This window comes from Numenius arquata, chromosome Z (assembly GCF_964106895.1).
Source record: "Numenius arquata chromosome Z, bNumArq3.hap1.1, whole genome shotgun sequence".
Classification (NCBI taxonomy): Eukaryota; Metazoa; Chordata; class Aves; order Charadriiformes; family Scolopacidae; genus Numenius; species Numenius arquata.
In genome coordinates, this window is record NC_133616.1 from 43,688,094 (window position 1) to 43,704,259 (window position 16,166).

At 38.1% G+C, this 16,166-nt stretch overlaps 1 protein-coding gene across 1 annotated transcript in view; it reads right to left on the minus strand.

The window, feature by feature from the left end:
* Nucleotides 1-16,166, minus strand: part of FRMD3 (FERM domain containing 3) — a 142,035-nt gene that overhangs the window by 20,607 nt on the left and 105,262 nt on the right. The window contains exons 7-12 of the mRNA XM_074165959.1: nt 10,298-10,385; nt 8,419-8,507; nt 6,039-6,102; nt 4,922-5,010; nt 1,205-1,279; nt 592-660 (exon numbers count right to left, since the gene is read on the minus strand). Of these exons, the coding sequence (XP_074022060.1) occupies nt 592-660; nt 1,205-1,279; nt 4,922-5,010; nt 6,039-6,102; nt 8,419-8,507; nt 10,298-10,385 (474 nt within the window). The remainder of the gene's footprint in view (nt 1-591; nt 661-1,204; nt 1,280-4,921; nt 5,011-6,038; nt 6,103-8,418; nt 8,508-10,297; nt 10,386-16,166) is intronic.

The following is a 16,166-nucleotide window of genomic DNA, read 5'->3' on the forward strand; positions in this document are numbered from 1 at the left end:
AGGACTTTAATTAGGCTCTTACCAATTTTCACTGTCACTACAATGAGTGATAAGGACCAGAAAGTATTAGTTGGCTCGCAAAGTCCAGCTGCTTATTTCTAACAACCCAAATCTTTTCTCACTAAAAAACCAGATTCTCTGATCTTTTTTCTCTTTACTGATGAAATTCTTGCCTTTTAATCTGACTGCACTAAGGAAAAACCATCAAGTATACCTTTAAACATACCCATATGCACACACAACACAGAATCTTTCAAAACCCGGCAAGAACTAGGAATAAAATGAGAATGTAGTTTTCTGTCAGGATCATGTAATAACAGTCTATGTCATAATACAGAAAATAATATAAGCTACTTATCTGACAGACTGATAAAACCCAGCTTTGAAGCAGCACAGATTGTCTTTGTAGAAGACAATACACTATTGTCAGAATTTTATAACACTGGCAAACATATTTCCCAAGGTTTGCATGCCTCATTGTGGAAGCTCAGAATGACAGCCATTACAACTCACAGTAAAGGAAAGAGAATTTCTCTGTAGAGAACAATAATCCTTAGTCCTTAAACCTTAATACTGAATGTAAAGACATACCTGTGAACTTCAGGAGGTTCCCTCTGGATTTTAGAGCTTGCCTCCACAACCTCTTTGGCTACTTTTCCACTGCATTAAAACATGAAATAAATATTCAAGCAAATACTAAGATGAGCTCATTACATGCCAGGAACTATACATACATGAACAATTCAGTTACATTCAAAAGAAGAAAAGGAAAAGGCAAAAAAAAAAATCCCATGTAGTGGATATGTAAGGCCACAGATGAAAAATTCTGTTGATCACTTGTCTGCAAAGCTTCTGAAGAAAAAGCAAGCTTTTGCAGTAGAACACTTGGAGTGGGGCTATCCTACAATGCACCTTTGGTCCAGAGTTGCCCAGTTACAGGGGGCATGCAATCTCTACATTAGCCACACTTCTTTGTTTTTACAGAAACTGCACCAAAAGTGGAGCCAGAAGTCTGCATAAAGCCTCCAGTTTATTTTGTAAATGATGCTGAAGAGACAACAGAAAATCTTTCAAATCCTGACCTGGATTAGGTATGAACAGGTCCTCAAGAAGGAAAAACCGTCAATTTGTCATAAGCAATTACTGAAGTTTTCTCTTACTTTCTGAAATGGTTTACCATGCAAAACAAACAGCAAACACCCACCTGTATCGAAACCTACTGCCTTTAAAAAATATCTTGCTGCTGGACATGGTCTTGATCTGGCTGGATTTTGCATACCTTTAACAAAAAGAACAGAGGCCATCACACTTTCAGCACAGAAGACACCTGATAAGCAAAAATGAACACTGCTAACTAGAAGCTTTGTCATTTTTGTACCACAAAATAATATTCAGTAGTTCAGCCTTTATACAAATTAGAATATAAAGCATACATTAAACAATTCGGACATCACAGAATGACTGAAGATAAAAGAAGTGATTACCTGGATACAAAAGCCAGAAAATTAAATGCCAACACTTTCTGCATCTCTAGGGACTTTAATTCACAGGATGACAGGAAAACCGTGGGACAAGCCCCTAGGACAAGTTTGCCCTAATACCATCGCATTTGTGGGAAGAGATGGCTATTTCCACTTTCCCGCTAGTAAAGCAATGAAGTAGTAAAGTGGTAACATTTGTCTTCAAAAGTAGTTGCATTTCTGATGTCTCTATACAGTCAACTTCTTAGTAGCCTACATCATATCCTACTGCTTCTCTCTAATCATGAAGTATACAGCAACCTTTTATCACAGTCTTTTATCACAATGGTCATGGAATCAGACACATCATCTCCTTGATTTTCTCTGCCTTCGAAGTGGCAAATTAATTTCATATTGAGTCTCTCATTCCCAGGCCCCAGTAGACAATCTTCTATTATTTATATCTACTTGAAAATAACCACAACAGTCAATCCTGAGCCTGGATCAGGACAGGACTAAAGCTCTTTTTTTTTTCAAGAAATGCCAAGAGATCATAACCTTTTCTTAAATTCCAAGTCCCAATCTCTTATAAGCATAGGAGAGGACCAAATCTAATTAAGGTAAAGTATCATTATCATTAATTACTTACATAACCTGGCTTCGTGTGTTCTAATCTGATTAGAATACCTTAGTTATCACACAGAACATAAACAGGATTTATCTAATGCTGTTAAGTAACTAACAGTCCATGCTGTACAGCTCAGTTTCTCTGAAATGTATGAAAACTTTCACTGTTTCAAAACTAGTATCCTAAGCCTTTATTTACAGATTGCTTTGGCTTCTGTTTCATGTATGGAAGATTGTTGTTGTTTTTCTGCACTCCACATATTAACCATTTCCCAATATATCAATCAGGTTCCTCTTCACTGAATATCACTACCAATCTTCATTTTACTAAAGTAGTCCTCTTTGACGATCCACCAAAATTGAAACAGGCAAGTACAATTTCAAGAATTCATGCTAAAGAAATACCACCACAGTAGTTCCCTGAAGACATCTGTAAAGTAGAAAAAAACATAAGAGAAACAGCCTTCAGACACCAAGGTCAGAGAAGAAGAAGGGGAGGAGGTGCCCCAGGTGCCAGAGCAGAGACTACCCTGCAGCCTGTGGAGAAGACCATAGTGGAGAAGGCTGTCCCCCTGCAGCCCATGGAACACCACACCAGAGCAGACACCCACAGTGCAGCCTGTGGAGGACCCTGCACTACAGCAGGAGGACATACCCAGAGGGAAGTTGCAGCCCCTGGAAAACCCACACAGGAGCTGGCTCCTGGCTGGAGTTGTGGCCCATGGAGAAGAACCCATGCTGCTGAAGGTTTATCCAGGAGGGAAGGACTCATGCTGGAGTGGTTCATAAAGGACACTGGAGCAGGGAAAAAGTGTGAGGAGGAAAGAGAAGCAGAGAGAAACTGCTGTGAACTGACTGCAACCCCCATTAACCATCTCTCTGTGCCACTCTGGGCAAGGAGGGCAGAGAGGAGTTGGGAATGAAGGAGTGAAGTTGAGGCTAGGGAGAAACAGGGGAGGAGTGTTTTTAGTTTTGTTTTTACTGACATTTAAAAATAGAGTAAGAAGGTGAGAAAGAAATTAAGATTCCCCAAGTCAAGTCTGGTTTGCCCAAGACAGTAACTGATAAGCAATCTTCCTGTCTTTAGCCAGACCCATGACCTTTTTTTCATGTTTTCTCCCCTTGACCTGTTGAAAAGAGGGAGTGAGAGAGCGGTTGGGTGGCCATCTGGCATCTAGTCAAAGCCAAACCCGTAACAAACCCGTATTTGTGACTGAACCCCAAATAGTTATTATTACAACCATTTAACACTAAGAGCAGAGAGATTATATTCCTATGAGTCTCCCTCAGACATCTTTAATTCGAGCACTGATTTCTCCCCTTTGGGTGGGAATTGCTTCCTATTCATAGATTCATAGATTCATAGATTGGTCCAGGCCGGAAGGGACCCCCAAAGGTCATCTAGTCCGACCTCCCCGCAGTCAGCAGGGACACCCCCAACTAGACCAGGTTGCCCAGGGCCTCGTCGAGCTTCACCTTGAATATCTCAAGGGAAGGGGCCTCAACCACCTCCCTGGGCAACCTGTTCCAGTGTTCCACCACTCTCATGGTAAGGAACTTTTTCCTAATATCCAATCTAAATCTCCCCTTCTCCAACTTAAAACCATTGCCCCTCGTCCTGTCACTGCAGGCCTTTGTAAACAGACTCTCCCCAGCCTTCCTGTAGGCCCCCCTCAGGTACTGGAAGGCCACTATGAGGTCTCCCCGGAGCCTCCTTTTCTCCAAGCTAAACAACCCCAGAATTCCCTATATTTATTTTGAGTAACGTAAAATAAAACCACTCAAACACTATGCACTATTTTCCTACTTACATGTATTTCTAATGAAAAACACTTTCTGACAATATTTTTATTAATTCAGTCTCAAACACAGTCGATGTTACCATAGAGAATTAACAGCTGTATTGTGCCGGCTCATATTTCCTGTTTCTTCATGGGATATATCAATTAAATAGATTATATTGATATATTATTGTATCAGTGTTGAAACAAAAGAAGGTTATTAACACCGATGTTACAAGACACATTCTTCCTACTTAGTTACTACTTACCCTTATAGCACTCCCCTGATGTTGCTTTGCTCCAACACAGAAACAATATTTTTTATAAAATATGCAAGACGCTGTAAGGAGAGACTAAGTAGCAAGAATAAAAGCTACATGCCCAAAGGACTGTGTCAATAAACATATATAAGAAAGTCAATGGAGGGCATAAGAGCTTTTTAATGAGGAATTATTTTCAGGCTCTCTTTTAGGGAATAGGGAGGAAGATAGTTTTTTTTTCTTGTCAATTTACAGGCTTTTTTTAATAAAATGAAAAACCAAGATGGCTGGCATCTTTCAAAATGTATGTAAGAATATTTTCTTTTTTTTTTTTTCAATCATTGCAGAAATTATTTTTTTTTTCAATCAATTCTTACTAAACTTTGGTTTTCAAGTGGGAGAACATTACCTACTGGCAGAAGAACCCAGAGAATCAAACAAAACAGATTGTTTCCTCCATTCTCAAGGTATTCAACAGCAGGGCTAAGATTAATAACTATGTTGGCAGACACAAGTGCAGTACTGTGTCCATCCAAACTCACACCACAGAGTAGGAAAAAAATGTGCTGAACAAACTGTAATTATTCACCGCCAAAACCCTCCTGCCTTGTTCAGATTTTAAACAATTGATAATACTGTCTTGAAATGAAATCATATTGCCTGTTAACTTGCATATTTTCTGTTTCCATTTTGAATCTTGTTAATGAAATGAAACATTTCACATTGAACAATCTTCTACTCATATGCACGTTTTTTTACTTTTAGTATAGATAATGACTTCAGGTTTACATACTTGTAAAAAGCCTGGTTCTCCACCCCACATTTCCAAAGATGCTTGCAGGCTGCTGGTGTAGAGGTATGGAATGAGAGGACAGCCTTTTTCTAAGTGCAAGGAGAAGAAGGCAATTAGAAGTAATGAAAATGTTGAATTCTCAAAGACTGAAGTAGCTGTACCTGATGGCATCACCATGAACCAGACACACTGAAGACCAAGTTTTCCTGTGCAGCCTCAGTCCGTCATTGACCCACAGAAGTACAATCCATATGTAGCAAATATTTAAACTGCCCAGGCAATTGTTTCATAAATAACAGGGGATGCTTGGAGGGGGAAGAGAATAGCATATGTACAAGTGGCTTGTAGAACAAATCCGTACCAATGGTCTTCACGACAAAATCCAGGGAGGAAAGTCCGTATGTTCAATATTCCACATTGCACAGTTGCTGCACTATTTAGCATCCACTTCTCCCTGTTCCCTATGTCCTCCTTGCAGCCATACAAACATGTGTGGCCTCTCATACCTCTGGCATTATTTCCTTCCCCCATTTTCTATTCCTCACCTAGGTTGCATGCAAAGCCATAACCTTGGGCCATACCAACCTGCCCTAGGGGAAGAACTGATTATAGCATGCTGTACCCAAAAACCTCTATGATTTCAATGGCAAGAGCCTAATGATAGGACTCCTAACTACCTAGGACAGACTCCAGCCTATTCAGCTAATCAACATTTGAGGAGACGATAATAATTAGCCAAAAATACCTCATATCCCTCCAGGTATCAATTTGAATTTTCTGTATTTCTCACTCATATACACGTTGCTCATGCTTTAGAGTGGATGGGTACAGCTTTAGCGGTTTAAAATCCATTAAAATGTGACCATACAGGTGACTAAAATCATGAGCTATCAACACAGCACTGCATGAATGTTAAGGGAGAAATGTCTCAATCTGTTGCAAATTAGAAATTTTTTTTGACAACACCAATATTCACATTCACTCATATTCTATATTTTATTTACAATATGAAGTACAACTATTGATTGTTAAGAAGCTTGTTTAGTTAAAACATATTGTTATGTTTTAGTTGACTCTAAATCAAACACAGAAATTCTGTAAAAATATTAAACCTGACCTCTTTCTGAGCTCCAAACACATAGAAAGTCTTCCCTTCAAACTTCAGTTTATAGACATCACACCTAAAAAGCAAAAAATCATTTAAGTATAGGAAAAAGAAACAGATGTACAGGTAAGAAAAGCAACTTGCATGCAAGTTTCCCTGATTCCCAAAGTCAGGCAGGTCATCCAGTGTCAGAGTCTTAACAGAAGCCTTACAACCTTTAGCATAAAAGTATTTAATATTCCAATTTTCTTTAAAGCACAGAACATAAGCCCAGAGTACTTCTTTTACATCCCTATGCACTTTCAAAGAATTAACTTTGGCTGCTGGAAAATGAAAAGGAAATTAAAAGTAGGCAGATGCTTATGTTTACATTCTATTTATTATACAGTTTGTAATTCCTCTTATATCTTAAAATCGTGGAAGGTCTAATGTAATTAAATTGCAGGAAAGACAATACTCTTAGCCCGTAAATGTTGCATAAGAAGGCATACAATTTTCTAGATGCAGGCACTTTTAACCAGCAACATATTATCTCTGTCCTTATTTATTTGTGGTTTCATATCTTAGTAACTGACTACATACAGACAGAACACAACAGGAAGAAAGAAAAAATGTTTGACAGCATTTATTACTCGGCCCTTGTGAGTTTCAAACCTTGATGAATGTCAAAAATGTCAAAATTTAATTTAACCAATGTTGGAAACACAACCTACATATGGAATAGCAGTGCACCATATAAAGCCAATACAATGTCTCTGTTTAAATTGTAATAGAAATTTTGTCATTACCACAGCTAAAATAGAGACACTGTGGTTTTCCATAAACTTCTCTCAAGATTTTGGATGTTAGATGGTTGAAATGGGAATGATTCTGGAGGCAAGAACAATGCTATTCCGGAAACATTATAGCAAGAGTTTTGCTTTAACATTAAACAACAACAAAGAAGCCATTCCAGTTGACAAAGCTTTTGCATTAAAAAGGAAATCTCAAATATGAATTTTGATTTTTACTTTGTAGTGCAAATTTCAGGTAATACCAGTTAAAGCTACTAGTATTCACTTCTAGGTCCCAGAAATGAAAGCAGCAGTGCATGACGTTCAGTTAAATCTCACCAGATCGACCTTCCAACGGCCAGCTTAACACTGAGACAGCTTAATGGCTTTTCTTCTGTCACTATTTCATCTTGTATTTGGTTTACAGGCCAACAGACTAAATGAATACACCAAGAAACTAAGCACTGTGAAACTCATTTTCCACAGTATGGTTGATACATGCTCGGCAAGTGCTATTCTCTCCTTCCTGCACCATAGACTGACATTACAGTTACACTATCCTTATGCCAAGAGCATGAACCATCCAAGCACTGTGACTAAGACTACCTGAAATTAACCCTAGGGAAACTACAGCACAAATCCAGGATCACAAATGGATGGTATTTGACTGACGTCCCCAGAGCTCCACATGGAACTGAATCATACAGACAGGATTATACTGCCTTTATACCTCTGAGGATTTGAGGTTACTTAGCTGTTGGGGATGTTTCTATGGAAATGCAGCAGAGTCCAGCTCTATACAGAAAAACACCTCACCATTTCTTCACTTCCTGCCCATCTTCTTCCCACAAGACAGGCTGGGAGCGCTGAGGTGGAGCAGCCACATCTAAGTAGTATCTGCTGTTGGCATCTGTTTAGTAGCAGGTCTAAAATGCGATTTATCAATGTCTGAGCATGACTGTGCTCACTCTGCACCACAGTGCTGAAGACACAGCCCTCCCAGTGCTCTTACACCGCCAGCAGAAGCTCACTTTAACCCCTCTCTCGAACTCGGCTGAGGCTGCCCAATTAAGTCAATTGTCTTAAAGAAGCAGGAAAGGAAAGTAAAGCTAGACAAACCAAGGACAATTGCGCACATGTCCACTTTTTTAAAAAAGAGGGTAAAAAATAAAAATTCAAAGGCATTCTCATGTCCTCCTCTGCTTACCAAGTAAGTTCTTTTATAGTTTTCAAATTGAGGTTAGTTAAATGAGGAAACAGCAACATTTCCAAGAGTCAAAAATAAAGATTCAGGTGGACTCTTGGAAACTCTTCCAAACATCTCTGCCAATAAGCCTCACTGGTGATTTACAGCACAGTTGAAAAATCAAATTAATTTTAGCATTTGTGCATTATGTTGACTAACATACCCTGTGGAGTAATTTTCACTGGGGGAAGAATGAGACCAAATTACTATTCTACTTCTCATCTAAGATCCTCTAAACATGAAACATGATGGGGAAAGAGAAGGAGTATCCATGTGGTTCACTTAAAGACAACAGGTGATGATAGCAGGAAGAAGGGAAGACAGAGGAGAAAGGACTCTTGCATATTAATCTAGTCTTACTTCACATGCTTACCATTTTAACAAGTGAATTCTTTTATTCCCCTGGAAAACTACAAATCCTGCAGCTGTGAATCCTAAAAATGTAGTCATCCCCGTTGAGTCCTTGAAAGAGAAAAAAAAAAGATAATTTCCCCCTCATGCAGTGAGGTATTTCTTACTGATAGCATGAATTGTTACTCCACTATAGATTACCTGTATTTTGTTTCCATTTTAGAAATAAATGTTGCCTTCAAATTGTACACTTCTAAAGAACAAAGACTGCTTTTGACAATACAGGCCTCATTTATTTCCAGGCATTTAACAGAGTAACAGCACATTATGCTTTGTTTCTGTCTACCTGTAACTGGCGACAACGGGAAATCCTTAGGTATACTTACAAGTTTTGTTGAAAACATACTTTTGTGTATGTCCCATTCTTAACATGCTGACTAACTACAAACCAGCGGTTCATACCTGCTTCAACACTGATATTTTTTGAAGATTTGACAACACATTGTTCCTCTGTGAGATGTTGTGCTGGAAGTACTGCTAACAGTCAGCATTTACTGCAATAAGCAAGTACTCTTGAGTACAAAGCAGAACATATGGTGATTCTTGCCTTTCAAATAGGAAAGACCATTTTTTAAATTTTTAATTTCACAATAAAAGTTCTGTCTCAGAGTTTTTGAGCAATGATTCAGATGAGTTAACTGGATTTCCTGTCCATCCCAAGTTCCAGACCCTCACTTTGCTAAAGTTTGTCGACTTTATCATGCCTTATGTTCCACCGATAAAATACGGGGGAACAGACACAGTGATGCTTCTGGGATAGCACTGGAAGGAGCACTTTGTAAGGAGTAAGGGAAGCACCTTGCTTTGTAGCTCACTTCCAGATGACCAAAAAATTTTCCTTAAGCATGGGCCATGAACCTCTGCATGACCCCACACTACAAGCCCTGTCACACAGGTAAAGAGGAAATTCTCAGCCAGTTTTGACTGTGTGCCAACATATAAGTCTCTGGGATGCCCTCTGAAAATCTGCAGTACAGTTTTCAACTAAAGTCTCTGACTTTACTAAGTTTACTAAGTCTCTGACTTCACTGAGCTCTGAACCAGCCCCTGCATTTCACAGAGGACCACCATTCCTAGCAAAGTAGATATCCAGTGCAGCTCTATGTTAGCGCTGACCAGAACAGCTAACTGCACTGCACTTCTGTTCCACCAAATGAGATGATATACAAGCCAAGGTAACAGCAGCAGTTAAAACATGAAGTGGGAACACTGAAAAAAACCATTGTGGATTATGCAGATAAAACCAAGTAATTAAAAATGCAGGTGTGAGGGATACTCAGAACTGGTAACTAAAATCACCTTCTTACAGAGAACCAGAAAACAGCAAAGTGGAGGAATATGCAAATGTATAATTGGTTCTCCCCTCTGTACACTTGGTTTGCTGTTCTTCCTAAGATTTGCATATTTTGATAGTGTTTGAAAAACTAATCTGCCAAGGACTAACAATTTCTTGTATCTTCTGGAAAAGAATAATGCTGAAACCTAAAAATCTTGCCAAACATAAAATATTTCACAACTGGACTATTTAGAGAAACCTTTGCATTAATTGCAAAGAAATTAAGAAGTATAATCAAAGCTTTTGTCATGACACTACATTCTCCTATGATGTTCTGCTTCGTCTGGAGAGACCTTTCCTTTGACCGATGCAGAAATGTCAATCAGTCAATGTGCTTTCAAGGCTTAAAAGTAATATGCAGTACCAGGGCAAACTCTTTAATAAATAAATTCTTATCTGTGCCTGGATGAAAAACAGAGCTAAATCAATTCTATTAATGGCTTTTTACTAAATGTGAGCGAAAAAAAAAAGATTTTTATTAAATGATAGCAAAAAAACCTGTTACCTTGCAAGGATGAGGATCAACACCATAAGTTTCCAAAGAATATGCTTTCAGGAGCAAGTTAAATTCAGCAACTGCTGGGCTCTGACCTCTGAAATTACAAAAGAAACAGTAGTTTGCCAGCAAAAAGAAAGTGGGAGAAAAAGACTTTTTGACTGGAGAGTTTAAATGCCTAAAAAGGGAGGAAAGAAAAGTTCCTTCTGAAATACAAACTATTTCAACCATGTTCTGTTTATAATATAAAGACAGAAAACTTTTCACATGTTTTCTCCTGCTGCATTGTACAGTGCCTGATGTTTTCAGGTAAACTCTGTTTTTCTCTTATTCCTTAGATAACGACATGTTATGCAATTAACCAGAGTTATCCAATATCCTGCAAGTATTTATTGTCTTTTGATATACATGCATGTCAGCCTGGATATGATATAAACTTCAGCATCTTTTTTCCACAGACTCTTGCTGCCCAACTCATTTAAAAGGATTGTGCACATTAACAAACATTCCTTCCAGCACAGGGATAAACACGTATAAACACAGCAATCATATTACACTGTCTACTCAGATGCATGCCTAATTATAGCTGTGCCTGTTACCACCATGATAGTTCAGAATCTGTCAGCATTTCCATTATATGCTCCTATTTTTAGGGCGTCTATAATCAACCATGAATATACACTAAAGCCCAAAACATGGCATGCAAAAATTGAGTTCTAGAGTAATCTTTATTATTTGATTTTTGCTCTTCTAACTCTTGAGGTTGCAATAAGCTCAAACACAGATTTACAATGCCTGTTTGTCAGTGAACTGTTCCAAGTATTATTTTATTCATGTATTTGCATGACTAGAGTATGTGATTCTGAAATATAGTTTTGTAACAATAAGCACTACTTGGGACCCTTAGAAAGCCAGACCTCATAAATGCTTCTCATGCAAATTATCCAAAAAATGAGCCATAGACAAATCTTCAAAGAACACAGCGATAGTCATACTTTATCCTACCCCTGCATTTTGGGCTCCGGTCTTATACTGTGACCAATGGCACTTGGGAATTGGCATTTAAAAACTGCTCTGTAAACTGGTGTAAAGTGATTTCCCTGTAAGTCTGTCATCCCCCAGTAGCTAGAAACCAACAAGCATTGACTTACAAGGCTCAGTATCTGGCCCAAAGTTCAATATAACAATTAAGACAATGTCTAGCATGCACATGGATGTCAAATCCTATTTTGAACCTACCAAGTTGAGGCCCTGGGGCAATGGAAGTGTCAACAACCTTTTCTCTTATAAAGTTTTAATTCATGCTCATCTGTACTTCACTGCTTATTGTCTCCCAGTCAATTCCATGATACTTCTTTCGTTTCTTCCATATGTCTTTTGGTCCTCCTTGATACTACACTACCTACACTTTTTTTCAGATCACATTTTTGTTGATGTATATCTTTCAAAAAATAAAAACCACACAAGATTAGGAAAGAAGTGCTCACATTCTTCCATCCTTTTTTAGTCTCTTTCTCACCACTTTCCAAGGGAGAAGAACATGTATCAAGAGGAACACCAAAAATTATAAATATGCATTCACACACCTAAATATTTAAGGCAAAGACAGCATGAAAGCAGCAAACAAAACAAAAATGCTGATTTTGCCCAAGCAACTTCCTCATGGCTCTACTAAACTGCTTTTCTCCCTTTTCAATGCTAATAAATCACAACTTTAAGTGTAATCACAACTGTAAGACCACAAATGAGCCTTAAATAGGCAACAAGCTTGTCTTACATACCAACCAACTACACAGGACAGAAGTAATTAACTAACTTGACCTAAATTACTTATAATGCTTATGTTGCATAGTGAAAAGCCAAACAAATAGATGGCTTGATTGCTTACTGGAAAATGGGCCTTACAGAAAAATAAGAACATAAAATGCATCTTTTCCCACTTCCTGTTGCTGCTGGCACAGAGGAAAGTAGTCAGTCTTTTGGTTTGAAAGGACCAAAAGGTGACAAATAATTTTGAACAATGTGATTTGGGGGTTTCGGCATTTCCAGAAAGGAAAATAATATTAAATTGCAATTATTATTAAAGAGACACATTAAACAAGAATTAGCATGTTTGTCTTACCTATAGCCTCTGAAACTATGCTGTCTTTGTGCACATCAAGTGGAACAAGCTGTAGTACTTGGAAAAAAAAGCATGGACAAGTTTGATCTTATCAGATTACAGGCTAATCAAATGTCTACTGTGCAAAGCCTTAAAAGAACACCACAAAGCAGAAAAGTCAAGGGCAATATCAAATGAAAAAATCCTCATTCATCCCATATCAAGGGATTAATATTCAAGCCCTGATACTGTGCTGTTCCTCTGTAACTTAGCAATGTAATTTTCCTTACTAAATAACAATGTAACTATAGCAAATCCTATCAGCAAAGAAAAATCCACATTTTATCAATCACTGGTTGAATATTAGATATGCCTATGCCTTTGACTGGCTTTGTTAAAAAGCCTTTAAGCTTTCTACATGCAACAAATAGCCTTACAAAAAATGTATAGAGTTTCCTCACTTAGGCAAGTGTTTCAACTAATGCCTCTTACAGTGGAAAAACAGGGAATATTTAGACAATGCATCTTTAGTGTTTTGTAATTCAGTTCTCTCAGGAAAGTCAGCTGTCTCTCTCAGTGCATTCACTTCTTTTAACCTTATATGACTTCCCAAATTTTTCAGTATGTATTCAGCATTAAATGGAAGATGTATTCCCCTTCCATATGTTGCAGCCACTATAGCTACAGCGTGACAAAGGTTTTTGAACAGGACCAGTAAAAGAAACCATTACACAGAAAAGTTTCTGTATACCATACAAATAATAAAACATGTATTACTTGTGAAATTAGAGCTCCACAGTTATTAGCTACAAATTGATGACTCAACCTAGGAATCAATCAATCTAAAAGTTCCTAATAAAATTTTAATGAAACAAAGACTTTAATAGAAGGCTAAGGAGTCTTCAACATCCTCTGGTTTTTTCCTTTAGGCTCATGAAAAGTACGCACTAGAGTATGTACTAGCTCTTTTTATTCCCCACAGGGTCCTCAGCTCTGAAGCACTTCAAAGTCCTGGAAGCTCAACAGGGAATACTTCCAGGGTGTGCCACAGCAATGATCTACTTGTTTTGCTGGCTGCCCTCACCAGTTCACTCTAGAATATTCTCCTCTTCATACCTTTCCTTTGAGATATGTACCTGTTACAAACTGAAGCAGTGAAACTAGTGAAAGTCAAGGATGAGATAGCACAGGATTGACCATTAATTCCTTTTAACAGAGAAGTTATATTGCGATAACAGCAAAGAAAGAGGATTCTCAATTGTATTCTCAGTTTCTTGCTTCCTGAATGACCTTAGTGAAGTCACTTCATCTATCTTCTCTGATTCTCTTACTGACTTATAAAGCACTGTGAGATACTACTACTAACACACTAATAATAATAATAAAAGGCATAAGTATTGTCCATCCTTTTGCCTCATCTCTATGTCAAACAAAGTTACTTGCTGCATAATATGATACCAATACTGTGCTTGAGCATGCCGCATGTAAAATTAATTTCTGGGTATTTATGGTCTGTAGGGTGTTTCAATGCAATTAATTCAAAGAATAAATAAGTATGTACATAAAGACAGGGGTCTAGAAACTTTATGTATTCACCTCCACACAAACTAGGGAAAAATATTAGCCATGAAGCTTCAAATAACATAGGCTCAGTCTCCACCAAACACCCTTTGCCCTGCCCTGCCGCTGTGGACATCCTTTGCTGCAGTCTCAGGAGAGACCACAGTGACTATTTCAAGAAGGATCTCCATCTATGAAATATTCTCCTTGTTGTACTCCAGATCTTGTACTGGACATCCCTCAGCAGAACAGGGTTATCTGAGTTTCCTTTTAACCTAAAAAAACGCCAGAATTCTGCATAAAGCTTCAACACGTTTAGCTACACCATATACTGACTGCAGAACTGCTCACCACATGGCTGAGGTTTTGCTGTTGTTTCTTTAAATATTTTATAGGTGGTTGAGACGCCAATTGCTATACTGCTATAGTGCTAAAGGTCTTGAGTAGCTTTTACTTTTCGTTTAAGCTTAGGAGAAATACAGTCTGTCCGCTAGCATTTTTAGTCAGGATAAAGGTGCTAAGGAGGACTATTGAAGGTACTGAAACACAAATCTGCTGCTATTACCAGTGTTTCAGTTTTACTGGAGAAGATAGCACAATGGTGGTGATTATTTCAAAAAAAAAAAAAAGAAGAGCACTAAATAAAGACACTGGTAAATGAAATTTCATTGTAAGCTGTGGCTCAGTTTGTTAGAACAGAGAGGCCAGGCTTTGCACATTGACCAGGCAGCAGCATTGTTCCCCTAGAACTGCCCGGACCACCGGCAGTGGGGAAGGAAACAGCCTTTAAGTGGGTCTGCATGTGGAAAGAGATCTTACCACCTGGCGAGCAGATGCATTGCTGAAATGTTGCTGAAACATATAAAACTTAGAAAACTGCAGAACACACAAATATCAATTTTAACTTGTACTACAACATTTTTATTTCTCTCAGATAGACAGAATTCTAGGATCAGAAAAACCTGAATAATCCCTTTAAAACAATAATCAAACTCTTTTACTAAGTCTATTAAATGCTTATGGGTTTTACTTTACACTACACACTGTAATGACATGTGCCACTTACATAACTCCTTCTACCAAAACACTTCAAATTGCTTGTGTGCTCCAGAGATCAGGCTGAGACGCTGTCTCCGAAATCTGTCTTTAGGTATTTGTATTTCAACTTTACTTCATAAATTGATGCAGTGACGCAGACAGCTTTAAGCCTATTCAACAGACAGAACACATTTACAGAGCAGATGCAGTTTTAATTTACCTATTATTAATTTAAAAACTATTCCCATGATACAGAGACATCTACTGAGCCATCTGTTTTGAATATCACAGTAGATTAATCTTTCTGGTCCAGACACACCTGGTCTGTAAACCCTTCTCCCAGATAAAGAAAAGGTAGGGAGGGAGGAGAGGGGCAGATGAAATAGGTCATTTCAGGTGATGAAGAAACCCCTATACTGTAGAAATTCTGCATTCAGCAGTATGCTAAATATGCAGAACCTGAATCCAAACCTCACCACGAGACAGGCAACAACTAGCTTGGTAAAGAAAACAACCACTCTTCCCAGGGGGGTGTGAAGCACGTGCACATACACACACAAAATAAAGCTTTCCAAAAGCTAAAAAATTGTCAATGTTACAATAAAACCAGCTACCTTTCCCAAGTCAAGTAGATTATCCTTTCTACTAAATACTGCTTGGAATTCCCATTAAAAGAATAATCACAAGTATTGATATATCTTTTCCGGTTTTCATTGTATCAGACCTTTGGGAAGAGGGGAGAGAAACCTGTTTTGTCTGGGAAGTTTCTTTCTCCAGAGTACTGCTACACCTGCATCTTCCATTAAAATCATGTTCAGGTAAAGCTGCTCCTTACCATAAAGCTTCTGGCAATACTCTCTGCGCCATGCAAACACCAATCCAATAAAACAGCATCTTATTCTTACTATTTTCTAGTAAGTGCATCCAGAATTACAAGTGTGGTTCCTTAATTTTAATTGGTATTAAGCACACTTTTGTAAGAAACAAATGGTTCAGAAGAATGAGGCTTTGAGGAAACAGCACACACATACCATTCTTCAGGGAAAGGATCGAGGTAACCAGGAGAATCCATTATTTCAAATTTCTAATAAATATATATTCCAGCCATCTTTCTAATTCAGTCAACTTACAACTGATAAGAATTATGGGGTGAAAGAATACACCAGGAAAACATAGCAG